We start from the raw sequence: 19,289 nt of genomic DNA, 5'->3' as shown, positions 1-19,289 counted from the left end.
TAGCTCATGCTAGCAAACGCTTTGCACCTCGTTATGCTCCTGAAGTAATTTGTGAAATGCAATTAAATAACATTACATTGTAAGAAAGTGAGACTTGGAAGCTAACGTTAACTTGAGGCAGCAAACGCTTCATCTGCTCAGTGACGTCAGCAGTGAGCTCACTGCTCAGTGACGTGTTGGTGGTGGCTCACACCGTCGCTAACGTATTCCGTCACACACTTTATTTCTCTTTTCTTTTCTCTTCCATTCACTGAAATTGATGAGAAATGATTTGTGTTGTGCACAATCCACAATCTGTTTTGTTGTTTTCTTCTCCTCTGACTCCCCGTGTGAATTTTCTCACGGCGCCTCAGAGTCTCAACCGAGTTTGAGAGAAACGGGAGACTTGAGGGCTCAAGGTGAGCTTATACCTGCTGCCCCCCAACACACACACACACACACACACACACACACACACACACACACACACACACACACACACACACACACACACACACACACACACACACACACACACACACCGCTTCCCATGTAGCGTCAGGCCCGCGCTGCTTTGCCCTGAGTGTGTAGGAGTTGCAGCAGTGTGTTGTTGCAGCTTTGTTGCTGCGGTTGCATGGTTGTGTGACGTGCCGCTCTGCTAACGCTGCATGCTAGCTGAAGATTCAAAGTCTGCTTTCATTCTGCTGAAATGTCTCCGGTTTCTGTTGAGATTCTCCAAAAATATTCCTTTACATGATCTATGAAAAACCCAGAAAGCGGTGGAGCTTTTTAGTAAAAACTATTTAAAATGTCAAATTTTGGTAATTTAAAAGAAAATTGGATATGAAAAGTAGAAATGTTTTTTTTTTTTTTGTTTTGCTTGTTTCTTCTCTGGTTTGTAAAGCCAGAGAAGAAGAAACGACCAGAATTTCTTTGTGTTATTTACTAAATAAATAGATTTCAATGTTAAGCCAATAATTACTGTGTTTCAAATCAAAATGACACAAAAGACAAACAAAATAGATTTATTTCAAATAAAACTAATATACATTAGAATACTGAAGTTACAAAAGATTTTATGCTGTTATGTAAAATACATGTTTTGAAGGAATCCCTTTGATCTTATAAATTAGTAAGAAGACGTGGAGCTTCTGCTACATGAGGAAACATGGAAAGAGCTAATCAGAAATAAAAATAGATTTAAAAAAGTTTGACTGCTTTAAAGTCAGTCAATATTTTTTTTATTGATTATTGAGGAATGTTATAAATAGTTTAGTTACTTTGAAATTCTTACATTATCTTTTGAGATGCTGTTGTCATTTCCTATCAGAAATAAGTTTTTAATCTCCAATTATCAGGTATGAAGATGTTTATGTTAGTGATGGGTAAATGAGGCGTCATGTATCGTTTTGACCCAAAGCAAAACTTTATTGATACCGCGTCAATACTGTGTCACTGAATACTGACACCTGCTGGACATTAAAAATCCCTACAGGCAACGCAGTTCACAGACTGATTTGATGACCTAGTCTATACAATAAGATTTAAGTCATTTAATTTCATCGTATATTATATATTGTATAATGTCATATCTTCAGTTAAAATCAAAATATATTTCATATTCCTCGATACAGTCAATAAGTAATTTCCCTTTTTTTTTGCCTAAAGATTTTTATTTATGGAGGGTAATTTAAGAATAAAATTTTGAAATGTATAATTTCAAAGGAGAAACATGCAAAACTTAACCTGCAGAACATAATATGAAAGTAAACTAAGAGTCGGTTTCAGCTGAATTTGGATTCAGATAGATGGAGTAGAAAACTGAAAAGAACCGGATGAAACAACTACGAAGTGAGAACCAATACCTTATTTTCTGACGTAAGATTAAAATGGCCCCATACTACCAAACCTTTCGTTTGCCTTGAGGCTCCATAGTTGACGCTGTACCATAAAAGATCAAGAATTATTTTGGCAAATGCATCCCGTTGACAGATTGGCTTCCATATATAAACAGTTTGGCGCACCAGTGTCATTTGGAAACAGTTCCTGTATCGGTCACGTGACTTGCTGAAAACGATACGCGCACCGACGCTGATTTTGGTCTATGAGCTTGACACATGCGCCGACGCATCGGTGTTACCGGACCCATCACTAGTTTATGTTTCAAACATCTTATCGACAGTTAAAGAACTTTTTTATTTATTTATGTACAGTGAATCAAATCTTAATGTTGCAGTGATATTCTGGGTTTTTCAGAGATGGCTTCAGTCTGTTTTACTTTCTTTTACTTCCCCTTTCTCAGTTTGGAAGTCAGACAAAATGTAGTAAAAGTAACGAGAGAGTAAATATGGTAATAGATTATTTACAACTGTTTTTTATTATTATTAAAACAAGATTTAACTTTACCGTTAAACTGGAATAAAAGACAAGTTGGTTTCACAAGCAAAAAATCAAAAAAGCTGTAATGACTGTTGACTACATTTTGTCTAGTTAAAGGCTCCACAGCTTTGTGCTGCAACCTAAATGTGACATAAAGATAAACTGAGCTCAGAGCGGCTCAGGTCACAGTAAGAAAAACTTCAGCTTTATTAGAATTATAGTTTCATTCACTGCCGCCCCTAAAAGAAACAAAAAGTCACTTCTGTGAAAGATTTGTTGCAAACAATCCCAGCAGGATTTTAATTTCTTCTTAGCCAATCTAAGCCAAGCTCTCCTCCGTGTCTTTCTCCCCACAGTCGCCATGTACCTGGGGATCAGAAAGGGGAAATTAAAGACGGTAAGCCCCGCTCCCTCAGATTCACTTGGAATATGAGAACCACCAGCTCCATGGAGCCCTGCGACATCATGAGGGAGATCCGCAAGGTGCTCGACGCCAACAACTGCGACTACGAACAGCAAGAGAGTTTCCTGCTCCTCTGCGTCCATGGCGACGGGCGGGCCGAGAACCTGGTCCGGTGGGAGATGGCGGTCTGCAAGCTCCCCCGTCTCTCCCTGAACGGCGTCCGCTTCAACAGGATATCCGGGTCGTCCATCGCTTTCAAGAACATTGCTTCCAAAAAAGCCAACGACTTAAAACTATGAACAAAAGGACTTAAAAGATAAGTTAAAAAAAATCAAAATCAAATCTATATTCAGAGGTATTTAAGCTGTACAATCATCCAAGTAGCAGTTTCCAAATGTCTCCTTTTTGTCCCCTGGGGCAACCGGGGTTCCTGCAGGCACCGTGTTGGTGACCCCTGTTTTGGATCAATAAAGTATTTTTGAATTGAATTTTGAATTTGAATTTTTCTTCCAAACCATGCTTTACGACAGAGAGAAGTTTTCCCCATTTGAAGGTCCGAAACTGAAAGCAGAAATATAATGTCACACCAGCAGTGAAAGTTTCAAAAATGTCATTGTGAACTTAGACTGGTTGGCCAGTAGGTGGCAGCATAAGGAGTGATAAACATGACAACGGATACTTGTGTGGCAGTATGCCCTGTGGGCTCTGAACGCGTCACACAAGGGCCTGAATTTAATTGGTTGTGGGGCTGTCTGTATATAAAGGGCCCTCCCTCACCTGGTAGACATCATGTTTTCCTTCCGGTTCACACCTCGCTGTTTGCTGGCGCTGCACGCCAGCCGCGCGTACTAATGCGCTCTTGAATGATGCGCTTAACGACGCACTAATCGCTGATCGATCCTTCTTGTGGTAAGAAGCTTCTCACACCCTTAATGACTGTTAGCCTAGCCTTAGCTAAAAAAAAGTTGGTTTCACAACGGGAAAAAAACGATTCATCAAATTGTGCATATTGTTCAAATCAAGCAAAAAGAACTGAATAACTTTTGATTCGTTGTTATTAATTTTGCCGTAGAAAAAAATCCCCCAACAAAGCTCCTATTTGCTGTTTGTCCATGGACAAACTCCTCAACAGTCACCTGGCAAAAAAGTGAGAAGGAGGCTCTGTGGGAGGAGAGCAAAGCGCTCACTGGCGAGTCAAAGCATCTGAATTTATTAGGTCTCTATATGGCGATTAACATAAATCATTAAAAAAAGTTTTATTTTCCATTCATCCATTTCTATCTAAGGGGAACACACTCACACCTAGGGAGAATTTGGAGTGACCAATGAACTCTTACCTTGTTGTCATGTTTTTGGGATGTGGGAGGAAACCGGAGTACCCGGAGGAAACCCACGCATGCACAGGGAGAACATGCAAACTCCATGCAGAAAGGCTGGGAAGCGAACCCACAACCTTGTGACTGCAAGGCAACAACCTTACGGACTGAGCCACTGTGCAGCCCGCTATAGAATGGCGCTACTATTAATATATCTCTTAGCATTTTGACGTCACCACCGTTCTCGACTGACTACGTTAGCAACCGGGTTCCCATGGGAACCGTGTTGGTGACCCCTGTTTTGGATCAATAAAGTATTTTTGAATTGAATTTTGAATTTTTCTTCCAAACCATGCTTTACGACAGAGAGAAGTTTTCCCCATTTGAAGGTCCGAAACTGACATAGTTAATAATGAAAGCAGAAATATTATGTCACATCAGTCGTGTAAGTTTTAAAAATGTCATTGTGAACTTAGACTGGTTGGCCAGTAGGTGGCAGCATACGGAGTGATGAACAAGACAACGCGATACTTGCATTTCCTGCATTATTTGTAGTCCGATTTCTCTGACGCACCAGTGCGTGCGTTCGTCAATGAATGTCATGGAAACGACGTTAGCGTCCTCAAGCCTATAAATGACGCTGACCTTCTGAGTTCTTTCCCCTTTGCGACGGGACTTTTGAGAGAGACGCCTGAAGGAGCCTTTACAGCCTCGGAAGGTTTGAGCTTGTTGAAAAGTCTGCTGTGCAAAACTTGTTAAAGAAGCGCTTGCTGAAATACGCACTTGCTGAAGAAGCCCGTGGATAAGAAACCTGCGAAAGACGGTTCCTGGCCAGGAGAAGCACCAACAGGGAGACCAGCTGGAAGGTTAAAATTGCTCTTTTATTTTTTAATAAACGAAAGCAAGTTATTACTAAGACATTAGTGACTTGTTTAGTTTATTTTGTGTGTGTGTGTGTTGTAAAGAAATACTGACTGCTGTAGAAAAAAAAGACTAGTAGCATTCTTTGCTAGCATAGATCGTTCTTAACTAATGAGGCTTTTTCTTAACTGGATTTCGCTGGAAATGTCAGGAATGTTAAACTGTGGTGTAGTGATTTAATAAATATATGTATTTTACTTAATTATAGTCAAATCAGTTAAATTAATGTTAAATTTCTGGAAAATTAGCATGGGTTTTGACCGTTATTTTTTGAAAAATGCCATTATAAACACTCAGTTTCCATGGATACGCTAAGTGAAATACGTTAAATATTTAACATTAGGTTTTGACCGTTATTTTTTGAAAAATGCCATGATAAACACTCAGTTTCCATGGATACGCTAAGTGAAATACGTTAAATATTTAACATTATTTTTAAAACACATTCAAAAAAATAGTATTTACCTTTATGATAGTCTATACTTTAATTGTTTAATTTCATTATTTTTTCAAGAAACGGACATGTTGATCTGTTTTTTATTATTGTTATTATTTTTAGCATAGCCAGGAAACATGAATTGATTTGAAAAAACAAAAATGATGATATTTAATCTAAGAGTATCAGGTTTGATGACTTTGGTGTCCAATTCTTTGAAATTTTGATGACTTCTTTAAAGCATATAGCTTTAATAGGTCTCTTGCATTTGTGGGGTGAAACAAATTTGTGAGTTAATTTTAAATTGTTTTGTGACTTATGTGTGAGCTTATTGACATTTGTGGATAAATGTCTGGGATATGAACACTAGTGTTTGAGAAAAATTGTTATGCTGGTTTGAAAAAAAAAACAAACAATAAGATTTCTGTCCAATTCTTGGCCTTTACTTTTGTTTTTTTGAAAAATGCCCTGACAAACATACTTGGTTTCCATGGTAATCACATCAGACTAGCGGTTTATTAGGACACTCGAAGACGCTTTGCATAAAATTTCCATTCATGCACACGTTCACACACTGATGATATTAAGCTAATGGATTGTAGCCACAGATGTTATATCGTGCCAGCAATAAACTCCAGCTAAAGGTGGGAGAAGTGTCTTGCTCAAGGACACAACGACAGAGGCGGACCATTGCAGGGCAAACTCCTACCACTGTTGCCCCAGTAATAAGCATTATAAGTGTGTGTTTGTGTTTGTTAATGATAGAACATTAGTAGGCAATGAATCGTGTATAGACAATAAGACTTTGAGGCATCATGCACACATAAGGGATGCAGATTATTATTTTAATGATTTTGTCTGGCTTATCTCCAGACAAAATATAATGGCCATTTTAACACTGGATATGGATTTCTAAACCAAATAAACAGTTTTATTTTGTAGGAGGGAGCCCCTGGAAACGGAGGAAAGGCCACTTATGTCAGCCTGTTTATTTAGATCCCCAGTCTTTAAACTTAATTAATTTTACAGGTTTACATTTCTGCTGTTGGCTATATGTGGGAGTATGAAGGTAGTACTGATGAGGTGTCAGACTTGCTGTCTTTGTGATTGTGAAAAATTGTGGAGCTCAAAGGAATTTAGTTTGATTAACTAGAATTAACATTTTGGTAATTTACAAATGCAATTGGAAACATATATTTCTAAACTTTGATACTTTTAAAGTATTAAAGTTGTGTAAGCAGTGATTTAAGTGTAATAATTATGAATGGATCACTATCTTATCCCTGGCTATTGTTAAGAATGATCAAATGTACCTGAGCATCAAAGATTTGTGAGGATGGGTTGTTATATAAAGGTAAACTGAGTAACTTGTTGCAGTCTTATTTCATTCACACTTATGGCACAGTCTAAGATTACAGGTGTTTCAGTGGCTATTAAGACATTCTAAACACAGTGTATAGCTCTTTAATTTATGTTTCCAAATGTTTAATAGTTTATGGTTAGGGATGAATTGCCAATAAGTCTAAATTTGATTTGTTGTCTTTAATGATTGATTGGTACCAAGATGAAGCTGCAAGTTTGTTTGTCTGAGTGGCGATGCTCCATACATGTTTGATCATTGAGTTTTAGAGTGTGTTCTGGTTTTTTATGTAAAATTGTATTTTTTGCTGTTTTTTGTGACTAAAGATAAGCTATATTTGTTTTATCTCTTAATTCCCATCTTTATTGTATAATCAAATACAATGGCATAGCAATAATATTGTTAATTAAATATATTCAAGAAAAACAAACACATTCACAAACCTGGGTTATTGTATTGTTGGTATTTTAGTTCCCTCAAAACATTGCTTTGGACTTTTGTGAAGGTCTAGATCCTGAATTATAGCTTTTTTTGCTTTGTTTTTTCCTTTGCAGCTCAGACCATGGCGCTTCCAGCAGATGGATCCCCAAAGTTGGAGGGACTTTCCAGACAATGGTAAGGAACACGGTAAGGTGTGGTCAAATGAAACCGACATGGTTTCTGAAGACTACGGAGAGGGGTTGAGGTGTAGTTCACCTCCGCAGTCTGTGGACTGTGCTACCAGCTCCAGTGGTAGCAGTGCTATCAGCTATAGCGGTAGCTCTACTACCACCTCCAGTGAAGATGAGGTAGGTAATGCCTGTACTATCAGCTCCAGTGGTAGCTCTACTACTAGCTCCAGCGGTAGCTCTACTACTAGCTCCAGCGGTAGCTCTACTACCAGCTCCAGTGAAGACGAGGCTAATAATGAAGACCAGGATGACTTTTATTCCAGACTTCGGATTGTCCAGGTCCTTGCACCAAACATTAAATTCCTGTGGGCATAGGAGTGCTTGAACAGTCATTGAAACATCTCAAATCGAAGCTTGATCAGTTGAGCTCCGCTGTGGACCGTGGCACTGCTGCGTCGCTGCGCTCTGAGATTCTTGAGATTCTTCCCCCAAATTTCAAATACATAAAAGACATTGGGGTAGCTGAGAAGCCTGAAGAAGACACGGCTCCTTCTACTTCACTTGAATTCACGTCTGGACTTGACAAACAGGAAGAGCCCATTTTGCGTCCAGAGAACTCCAGACCTATTGGTACCTCGCAACACCATCAGGTAGGTTTGGAAGAGGACGGGGCTTCTTTGACTTCTGGCCGCGCCAGGAGTATTACACAGAAGGTGGATGCTGCGAAGGAGGACAACCCACCATTAAAGCTTAGTTCTGGTACAGTGCTTCCTTCCAGCTTTGACAAACCGGAAGAGCCCATTTCGCGTCCAGAGGACTCCATTCCTATCAGTGCCTCGCCACAACCTCTGGCAGGTTGGAGAAATTTAGTGACTTTTTGCCGCGCCATTAGAATTCCAAAGAAGGTGGTTGATGCGAAGGAGGATGACACACCATCCAAGCCTAGCGATCGGGTAGGTTCGAAAGAGGACGTGACTCATGCGACATCTGTGACTGGCATAAACGGAAAGAGGACAAAGGACAGTGATGCTGAAGAGCAGCCCCCAGGAAAGAGGACCAGGGACACTGTTGCTAAAGAGGAGCCCCCAGCCAAGAGGAGTAAGGACACTCTTGCTGAAAAGGAGCTCCCTGCCAAGAAGACCAGGGACAGTGTTACTGAAGTGAAACTCCCAGCCAAGAGGGCCAGGAATAGTGATGATGCTAGACAGGAGCCCTCTGCCAAGAAGACCAGGGAGAATCAAACTGAAGATGTGCTCCCCTCCAAGAGGACCAGGGACAGTGTTGCTGAAGAGGAGCCCCCAGCCAAGAGGACTAGAGACACTGTTGCTGAAGAGGAGCTCCCAGCCAAGACGGCACAGTAGTATAATGAAGATCCCATTTGGGACGAGGTCCTTCAAAGTATCGGCAGAAGGATGGCATGGAGATATGGTAAAGAATGGGAGGACGAGCCCATTCCGTCAACCCCTCTGTTCATTCCATACCGAAAGACAGACCATGAAGATCCTATTCTGTTATCCCCTATCCTCAGTCCCTCACCAAGGACGTCGTGTGGGGATCCTGGTCTGTCATCCCCCGTCCTCAGTCCCTCGTATAGAATGGCGGATAAACTTCCTGTTTTGTTATCCCCTATCCTCAGTCCCTCACCAAGGACAGCGTGTGAGGATCCTGGTCTGTCATCCCCTGTCCTCAGTCCCTCACCAAGGACGTCGTGTGGGGATCCCGGTCTGTCATCCCATGTCCTCAGTCCCTCGTATAGAATGCCACGTAAACGTCCTGTTTTGTCATCCCCTGTCCTCAGTCCCTCACGAGGGACGATGCAAGAGGATCTTTTTCTCTCATCCCCTGACGTCAGTCCCTCACCATCGACGCACTGTGAAGATCCCGTTTTGTCACCCCCGCGTTTTCAGTCCTTCACCATCAACACACCGTGAAAATCCAACTTTGTCATCCCCTGACTTCCGTTTCCGGATGGAGACTGAAAAGGACATAGAAGAGGAACCGACACCTTCAACATCTGGTGGAACTACAGCAAGAGCGAGTTCCAGACACGTGTGGTTTAGACATCGCTACGTTTCAAGTGACTCTGATTAGATTGGATCCGTAAAAACTGAGGACCTATGTGGGAAGTCACATTAGGACATATCATCATTTCTCTGTTTTTTTTTTTGTTTTTTTTTGTTTTATTAAAGCCAATGGATTTCTAGCAAGCCTCTGGAAGCCTTAGGTAGCGCCTTGCACCGGGGCTTTTCTTTATCCCGCTGCTAGATGTAGCATTTTAGATGTTGAGGATTCTGGCAGGACTCAGGAAGCCTTAGGTAGCGCCTTGCACCGGAGTTTTTCTTCGTCTTTGTGTCTTCCTCTCATCTTCCCCATGTTTCAGGGTAAATAGCGGTTCTTCCCCACGCGGTGCTCTCCAATATAGTAAATTATTCTATTCTGTTCCTCCACTAATCCACTCTCCAAGGTTTTAATCTTTCAGGTTTTAGCTGCTCATCGCTGGATCCTTTCGTCGTCGTCCATGTGGTTCCTGTCCTTCTGGACCCCTTGTTTTTCACACTGCTTGTAAGTTTTTCCACATTCACATGATACTGCTTGCCTCCTGCTGGTGGTGGGGACCATCAGCTTTACTAAATAAAAATAGAAATAGAAGTTATTAGTAATTTACAAAGTGCTCAACCACATAGAGTTAAAATTTACATTAAGTAAGGAATGCTTGCCTGACAATACGTTGTATCAGAAACCAAATTAAAGCATCAGGACAATAAGAAATTAGAAGACAAAGGAGAACATAGACATAATTTATGATTGAAGGATTTAATTAAGAGCTTCTATTCAGAGAGACACTAGAGAACAGGATCAGAGGAAAGGAAATGGAGAGCATGTGGAGTAAAGTTTTATGTAGATAAACTATTAATCTCATGAAACAAATAGTTTATATGGCCAATAGCATGTTCATGTGTTACAACACAGAAAAATCACAAAAGAAGAATAGACATTAAAAAAATACCCGACCCAAGTTCAGACTTCTCAGATTTCTGATTCTCTGATCATCCCAGGTTGGATCTCCTCCGCCTGTAATCCTCCACCTTCAGCACCACCAGTCAGGTGGAGGAAGATAAGAGAACCCAGTTGACAAAAAAAGTAAGAAAACTTATTTTCATTTTAAATATGGATGAAATTGAGCTCAAATTTCAAAATTGTTCTTCCTTCTGTCCACATATATTCTATTTGTTAACCCTGTTGTCTTTTCTCTGGATTTCATTTCTACATCAACTCATGTCACATGACATGAGTTGACCAACAATTAAAGCAGAAGACCAGCGCCGCCTGTAATCCTCCACCTTCAACACCACCAGTCAGGTGGAGGAAGATAAGAGAACCCAGTTGACAAAAAAAGTAAGAACATTTACTTTTACACAACAAAAAATGTTCAACACACAGAACGTCGAGGTCAATATTCAAATCTATTTCCTATTTCCTGCTGTACTTTCTCCTCACTGACACTTTTGTTTTGTGTGTGTGTGTTTTTTACTGAGTCCTTTCATAACAGCAGAGCTTGTGTTGATGGAAGGAGGATCAGGAATAGAGCAGAGGACCTGCTGATCTACTGGTTCTAGTAGATTTTATAAATGGTGAGGTCATGATTATGACTTGATCAGAAAGTCTGATTCAGTCATCTGTTAGATTCAGATTCTGCAGATCAATAATGTCTGATCGTCCCAGGTTGGATCTCCTCCGCCTGGAATCCTCCGCCTCAGCACCACCAGTCAGGTGGAGGAAGATAAGAGAACCCAGTTGAAATAAAAAGTAAGAACATTTCTATCTACGCAACATGACTAATCATTTCAAATATAGCTGCAGAGAGCTGAGCTGAAAGTTAGAAGCTGTCTGCTGTCATGCATATTTTCCTCCTTCACTTTATCTTCTCTCTTTATTTCATTTCTCTGTGAACTCATGTGATGACTGGAGTTGACCAACAATTAAGCAGAAAGAAGACTGCTCCACCTGCTGATCTACTGGTTGTAACAGCTTGTGGGAAAGGTGAGGACATGATGATGACTTTGATCAGAAAGTCTCTTCCAATAATCCGTGATTTAGACAGAGATTAAGGAATGTGTGTCTGATCATGTGATGATTCGCCAGCATCACTGGACCAATCAGGCGAGAGAAGACAGAGAGGACTGAGGACTAAAACGAAAATACTCTGCCTGCCAAAAAGGCAGACGATCCAGTGGCCCCAGGTTTACACACCATCTGCTGGTACTAAATACATTTTTTACAAACCTTAACTTTTCAGCCATTCTATAGTTGAGATTATTTTCTTAATTATTCAAGAATTGAAACCTTGATTTTCCTTCCTGTTAGATCATATAAGCAAAAAAATAAACAAATTTTAACGTGCAAAAGTTTATTTACAGTGAGCAACGCTGAAACACTTTTATACATACAGTGCAGTAAACAATTCTCATTCAATTCCCCCCCGTTGTGACAGGTTTGAGGCAGACCGACCGCTGGGGAGATGGACCTCACCTGGCACCATTACTCTGGATGTAACAGGTAGGTGAGCAGAAACTGAAGCTGCTGAGACATCTCAGAAAAGTTTCAGCATTTACTGACGTGCGTTGGACTCGGCGTTTCTCAAATTTGTTCTTCTGTTTCCTCAGCTCGACTCTCCTGTCAATCAAAACATCAATGACTCGAGAAGCGGACAGCGAGGTTTCTGGTGCCTGGCTGGAGACGAGATTCTGATTATTCAAGAGCCAAAACAAAACGTCAGAATAAATAGTTAGAAGGCAGATTTGTTTTCTATTTGTTGTTGTTTTCATTATTAATGCTCCATAACACAAAATGCATCAGTGCTGTATCTCTTGAGTTGAATAAAATGTTCTTCTTTCAATCTGTTATTTCTGGAGTCTTTTTATTTTTAACCATAATCATTTTTGGAAACGTTATATATTAAAGGAACGCCCACATTTTTAATAGAACTTCATAACTGATCAAAGCACAAACTGGAGAACAGGTTTAAAAGAAATGTTTTTTTAGTGTGAATTCATTTGTAGTTACATAAATACACAATTCACATCTTAAAACAAACACAAGCCAGTCACACTGAAGACGTTTCCTGATGTTGACCTTCGACCCTTAGCTTCAACTGATTCACTGAAGGGTTGGGTAGAAATGTTACCCAGAGAACGCTCTTTTTCCTCATGGACTCATAACCAATGAAACAAACTGGAAGAACTGGAAGCTGAACCAGTTGGTGGATCAAGTCGGTCAACTCCAAGTAGCCAACACCGATGGCCTTTGAAGCTTCACAGCTCTGACTCTGACTTATGAAAACCTTTCCTCCAGTTTGAGCCGAGACTGTGGAAGGTTTTTTTTTTACGGCCTGCTGCTTCTTCAGTTGCTGTGAACCAGAGTGACAAACAGGAGGAGTGAGCAGAGAGAGACGGCGCCAGTCAGGACGGCTTTTCACCAGCAACACCGTCCAGCTGCCCGGCATGAAGACATGAGACAGACATTACCGGCAAAATAATCTATTACAATAAGAGTTTGGCTGAAATATTTTTGCAACGACTCAGAAATATGAAAAAAACACCCGAAAAAAACAAAACATAAAATGATTAAGTCTGGTTCTTTGTTGACCGCTACACAGTGGTCAACAAAGAACCAAGACAGAAGCTACAAACCTTTAAGTCACCATGCCGAGTTATGAAACAAAAAGAAAAGCCATAAAGCCATGCAGTACATGAATCTTTTTGATTTTAGTCTTTTTTTCCCAGTTTTCCTAAACGATAAACCTAACAGTTAACATTTGATGATGATGTATTTGTTTCCCAACCGTCTGAAACGCTGACATTTTCATACGTCCACTTCACATTTAAGTGCTGCTTTGCATTTATCTGTTACATAAAATTCCAGTAAAATGCAAAAAAAAAAAAAAAAAAGATTTGTAACAAGACAAAATGTGAAAATGACTGAATGCTTTTGCAAAAGCACTGCAACCAGAACGATTGGTTTGGGTGAATTTAGGGACCACCAAGAAATAACGCAACGTTTTCTCCTCTTGCATATTTATTAAAATCCTTTGTTTTTACATAGTGTTGCATACAATCTCTTAAGAGTACAGCGGAAGGAAAGTTTAACGTGGACAACAAAACCAACACAGTATAACCACTCTGTATTCATGTTAAAACTCACTGCAGCTCTCGGCCATCAGCCCAAGAAACCAACAAGAAAAGCGAGCAAATGCCTTCAGTTCGTAGCATTGTGTGTGCAAAACAGGGAGAGTCGGGTCCCAGGGCCCATTTTCCAGCAGCTTCCTTACGTTGCAGGCCACAGAAAAATCTAGAAATTTCCGGTTGCCTTCTATCTTCCGTCAGGGCTGCCGTGCATTTCCGGTGTGTAAGTTAGAAGAACAATCATGACCCACAGATGCAGCACCGCCTGAAGAAAAAACACAACAAAACAAAAACTGATTAAACACTTTGAATGTATTGTCAGACGATAAACTATCCCATGTGGTAAAAACCAACAATGTTGTTGTTTTGAGACCATTTTCAACTAATAATATGAATAGGCGATATGTCCAGGGTCAGCAGCCCTCATGACCCAACTATAGGGATAATTCATGATAATTAATGGATGGATAAATGTGCTCTTAATGTAATGTACATTTGTCTCCAAAATATTGATTTGATTCATGTTTTATTACTTTTGTTTGAGATAGATTGGGTGTAAGGATAGATAAATACATCTCCATAATGTTTCCTTATTGTTGCTTATTCTAGATTGTTTGTTACTAATATAATTTTAAATAAAGATTTAATAATGATTTGAAAATAAAAAAGTGACTTACCACGTGACAGACACACCGCGTGACATATCACGTTTTGTAGCCATTTCTTTACTATTTAATTTGTATTTTTAATGTTGAAAGTCTTCTTGGGTGTTTTAAAAGGCGTTGGCAAATAAAATACGTTATTATTAGTATAATTATTATAACAAGGTCGGTACAGGAAATAGTGTCACTAGCGCCCCCTTCATTTCCGGAATGAAATAGTCCCATTTCCATATAAGGTATGAGACTGACAGTGGTCCGTCCCCGCCCCTTTCTGTTTGCTGCAGCGAGGTGTACTTGGGTGTACTTGCCCTCACCTGGTAGACATCATGTTTTCCTTCCGGTTCACACCTCGCTGTTTGCTGGCGCTGCACGCCAGCCGCGTAGTAATGCGCTCTTGAATGATGCGCTTAACGACGCACTAATCGCTGATCGATCCTTCTTGTGGTAAGAAGCTTCTCACACCCTTAATGTCTGTTAGCCTAGCCTTAGCTAAAAAAAAATTTGGTTTCACAATGGGAAAAAAACGATTAATCAAATTGTGCATATTGTTCAAATGAAGCAAAAAGAACTGAATAACTTTTGATTCGTTATTAATTTTGCCGTAGAAAAACCCCCAACAAAGCTCCTATTTGCTGTTTGTCCATGGACAAACTCCTCAACAGTCACCTGGCAAAAAAGTGGGAAGGAGGCTCTGTGGGAGGAGAGCAAAGTGCTTACTGGCGAGTCAAAGCATCTGAATTTATTAGGTCTCTATATGGCGATTAACATAAATGTACAATCCTAAAAAAAATATTTCAAAAAATTTTTTTGTATTCCATTCATCCATTTCTATCTAAGGGGAACACACTCACACCTAGGGACAATTTGGAGTGACCAATTTCTTACCTTGTTGTCATGTTTTTGGAATGTGGGAGGAAACCCGGAGGAAACCCACACATGCACAGGGAGAACATGCAAACTCCTGCAGTAGTTCTGGGAAGTGAACCCACAACCTTCCGACTGCAAGGCAACAACCTTACGGACTGAGCCACTGTGCAGCCCGCTATAGAATGGCGCTACTATTAATATATCTCTTAGCATTTTGACGTCACCGGCGTTCTCGACTGACTACGTAAGAGAAGCATCCGGGGTCTTTCGTCGCCGGGTGATCATCATCTGGGCCTTTTCACGTCACTTCCGTTGAAAACAACACCACGTGCGTTGCCCATGAACGCAGTAGCTGTCACTTCCAGCAGGATTAAAAGCAGCATTTATTTGACGTAGAAATGCAGACTGGTTGAAGCTAGTTTGAACCAAAAAAGTCAAGCTTCGGAGAAGGTAGGGGTTGAGTTTGTAGCGGCTATTTTGCTGGCCAAACGGAACCACCGGTCAAGGAAACCGGTGTCGCTTGAATTAGTTCATGTCCTCAAATCTCCAAACACGTTCAACGTTCACCTTTGAAGGGTTTTGTGAAAATAGCTCATGCTAGCAAACGCTTTGCACCTCGTTATGCTCCTGAAGTAATTTGTGAAATGCAATTAAATAACATTACATTGTAAGAAAGTGAGACTTGGAAGCTAACGTTAACTTGAGGCAGCAAACGCTTCATCTGCTCAGTGACGTCAGCAGTGAGCTCACTGCTCAGTGACGTGTTGGTGGTGGCTCACACCGTCGCTAACGTATTCCGTCACACACTTTATTTCTCTTTTCTTTTCTCTTCCATTCACTGAAATTGATGAGAAATGATTTGTGTTGTGCACAATCCACAATCTGTTTTGTTGTTTTCTTCTCCTCTGACTCCCCGTGTGAATTTTCTCACGGCGCCTCAGAGTCTCAACCGAGTTTGAGAGAAACGGGAGACTTGAGGGCTCAAGGTGAGCTTATACCTGCTGCCCCCCAACACACACACACACACACACACACACACACACACACACACACACACACACACACACACACACACACACACACACACACACACACACACACACCGCTTCCCATGTAGCGTCAGGCCCGCGCTGCTTTGCCCTGAGTGTGTAGGAGTTGCAGCAGTGTGTTGTTGCAGCTTTGTTGCTGCGGTTGCATGGTTGTGTGACGTGCCGCTCTGCTAACGCTGCATGCTAGCTGAAGATTCAAAGTCTGCTTTCATTCTGCTGAAATGTCTCCGGTTTCTGTTGAGATTCTCCAAAAATATTCCTTTACATGATCTATGAAAAACCCAGAAAGCGGTGGAGCTTTTTAGTAAAAACTATTTTAAAATGTCAAATTTTGGTAATTTAAAAGAAAATTGGATATGAAAAGTAGAAATGTTTTTTTTTTTTTTGTTTTGCTTGTTTCTTCTCTGGTTTGTAAAGCCAGAGAAGAAGAAACGACCAGAATTTCTTTGTGTTATTTACTAAATAAATAGATTTCAATGTTAAGCCAATAATTACTGGTGTTTCAAATCAAAATGACACAAAAGACAAACAAAATAGATTTATTTCAAATAAAACTAATATACATTAGAATACTGAAGTTACAAAAGATTTTATACTGTTATGTAAAATACATGTTTGAAGGAATCCCTTTGATCTTATAAATTAGTAAGAAGACGTGGAGCTTCTGCTACATGAGGAAACATGGAAAGAGCTAATCAGAAATAAAAATAGATTTAAAAAAGTTTGACTGCTTTAAAGTCAGTCAATATTTTTTTTATTGATTATTGAGGAATGTTATAAATAGTTTAGTTACTTTGAAATTCTTACATTATCTTTTGAGATGCTGTTGTCATTTCCTATCAGAAATAAGTTTTTAATCTCCAATTATCAGGTATGAAGATGTTTATGTTAGTGATGGGTAAATGAGGCGTCATGTATCGTTTTGACCCAAAGCAAAACTTTATTGATACCGCGTCAATACTGTGTCACTGAATACTGACACCTGCTGGACATTAAAAATCCCTACAGGCAACGCAGTTCACAGACTGATTTGATGACCTAGTCTATACAATAAGATTTAAGTCATTTAATTTCATCGTATATTATATATTGTATAATGTCATATCTTCAGTTAAAATCAAAATATATTTCATATTCCTCGATACAGTCAATAAGTAATTTCCCTTTTTTTTGCCTAAAGATTTTTATTTATGGAGGGTAATTTAAGAATAAAATTTTGAAATGTATAATTTCAAAGGAGAAACATGCAAAACTTAACCTGCAGAACATAATATGAAAGTAAACTAAGAGTCGGTTTCAGCTGAATTTGGATTCAGATAGATGGAGTAGAAACTGAAAAGAACCGGATGAAACAACTACGAAGTGAGAACCAATACCTTATTTTCTGACGTAAGATTAAAATGGCCCCATACTACCAAACCTTTCGTTTGCCTTGAGGCTCCATAGTTGACGCTGTACCATAAAAGATCAAGAATTATTTTGGCAAATGCATCCCGTTGACAGATTGGCTTCCATATATAAACAGTTTGGCGCACCAGTGTCATTTGGAAACAGTTCCTGTATCGGTCACGTGACTTGCTGAAAACGATACGCGCACCGACGCTGATTTTGGTCTATGAGCTTGACACATGCGCCGACGCATCGGTGTTACCGGACCCATCACTAGTTTATGTTTCAAACATCTTATCGACAGTTAAAGAACTTTTTTATTTATTTATGTACAGTGAATCAAATCTTAATGTTGCAGTGATATTCTGGGTTTTTCAGAGATGGCTTCAGTCTGTTTTACTTTCTTTTACTTCCCCTTTCTCAGTTTGGAAGTCAGACAAAATGTAGTAAAAGTAACGAGAGAGTAAATATGGTAATAGATTATTTACAACTGTTTTTTATTATTATTAAAACAAGATTTAACTTTACCGTTAAACTGGAATAAAAGACAAGTTGGTTTCACAAGCAAAAAATCAAAAAAGCTGTAATGACTGTTGACTACATTTTGTCTAGTTAAAGGCTCCACAGCTTTGTGCTGCAACCTAAATGTGACATAAAGATAAACTGAGCTCAGAGCGGCTCAGGTCACAGTAAGAAAAACTTCAGCTTTATTAGAATTTATAGTTTCATTCACTGCCGCCCCTAAAAGAAACAAAAAGTCACTTCTGTGAAAGATTTGTTGCAAACAATCCCAGCAGGATTTTAATTTCTTCTTAGCCAATCTAAGCCAAGCTCTCCTCCGTGTCTTTCTCCCCACAGTCGCCATGTACCTGGGGATCAGAAAGGGGAAATTAAAGACGGTAAGCCCCGCTCCCTCAGATTCACTTGGAATATGAGAACCACCAGCTCCATGGAGCCCTGCGACATCATGAGGGAGATCCGCAAGGTGCTCGACGCCAACAACTGCGACTACGAACAGCAAGAGAGTTTCCTGCTCCTCTGCGTCCATGGCGACGGGCGGGCCGAGAACCTGGTCCGGTGGGAGATGGCGGTCTGCAAGCTCCCCCGTCTCTCCCTGAACGGCGTCCGCTTCAACAGGATATCCGGGTCGTCCATCGCTTTCAAGAACATTGCTTCCAAAAAAGCCAACGACTTAAAACTATGAACAAAAGGACTTAAAAGATAAGTTAAAAAAAATCAAAATCAAATCTATATTCAGAGGTATTTAAGCTGTACAATCATCCAAGTAGCAGTTTCCAAATGTCTCCTTTTTGTCCCCTGGGGCAACCGGGTTCCTGCAGGCACCGTGTTGGTGACCCCTGTTTTGGATCAATAAAGTATTTTTGAATTGAATTTTGAATTTGAATTTTTCTTCCAAACCATGCTTTACGACAGAGAGAAGTTTTCCCCATTTGAAGGTCCGAAACTGAAAGCAGAAATATAATGTCACACCAGCAGTGAAAGTTTCAAAAATGTCATTGTGAACTTAGACTGGTTGGCCAGTAGGTGGCAGCATAAGGAGTGATAAACATGACAACGGATACTTGTGTGGCAGTATGCCCTGTGGGCTCTGAACGCGTCACACAAGGGCCTGAATTTAATTGGTTGTGGGGCTGTCTGTATATAAAGGGCCCTCCCTCACCTGGTAGACATCATGTTTTCCTTCCGGTTCACACCTCGCTGTTTGCTGGCGCTG

At 40.2% G+C, this 19,289-nt stretch overlaps 1 protein-coding gene and 1 long non-coding RNA gene across 2 annotated transcripts; both read left to right on the top strand.

The window, feature by feature from the left end:
• Positions 1-339: 339 nt before the first annotated feature.
• On the top strand, positions 340-18,774 carry LOC111612233 (MAP/microtubule affinity-regulating kinase 3-like; the record flags this gene model as incomplete). The annotated part of the gene is made up of 3 exons (XM_023352739.1): positions 340-398; positions 16,058-16,102; positions 18,413-18,774. Coding segments are annotated over 3 exons (450 nt in total), but the record flags the coding sequence as incomplete, so codon positions are not given.
• Positions 11,613-12,283, top strand: LOC111612141. Its single transcript, XR_002754431.1, has 3 exons — positions 11,613-11,665; positions 11,898-11,962; positions 12,070-12,283. It is a non-coding gene; the product is annotated as an uncharacterized LOC111612141 (long non-coding RNA).
• Positions 18,775-19,289: the final 515 nt, after the last annotated feature.

Source organism: Xiphophorus maculatus, chromosome 19 (genome assembly GCF_002775205.1).
Source record: "Xiphophorus maculatus strain JP 163 A chromosome 19, X_maculatus-5.0-male, whole genome shotgun sequence".
Lineage (NCBI taxonomy): Eukaryota > Metazoa > Chordata > Actinopteri > Cyprinodontiformes > Poeciliidae > Xiphophorus > Xiphophorus maculatus.
The sequence above is the reverse complement of the archived record's forward strand: the minus strand, read 5'-3'. Positions and strand labels throughout refer to the sequence as shown.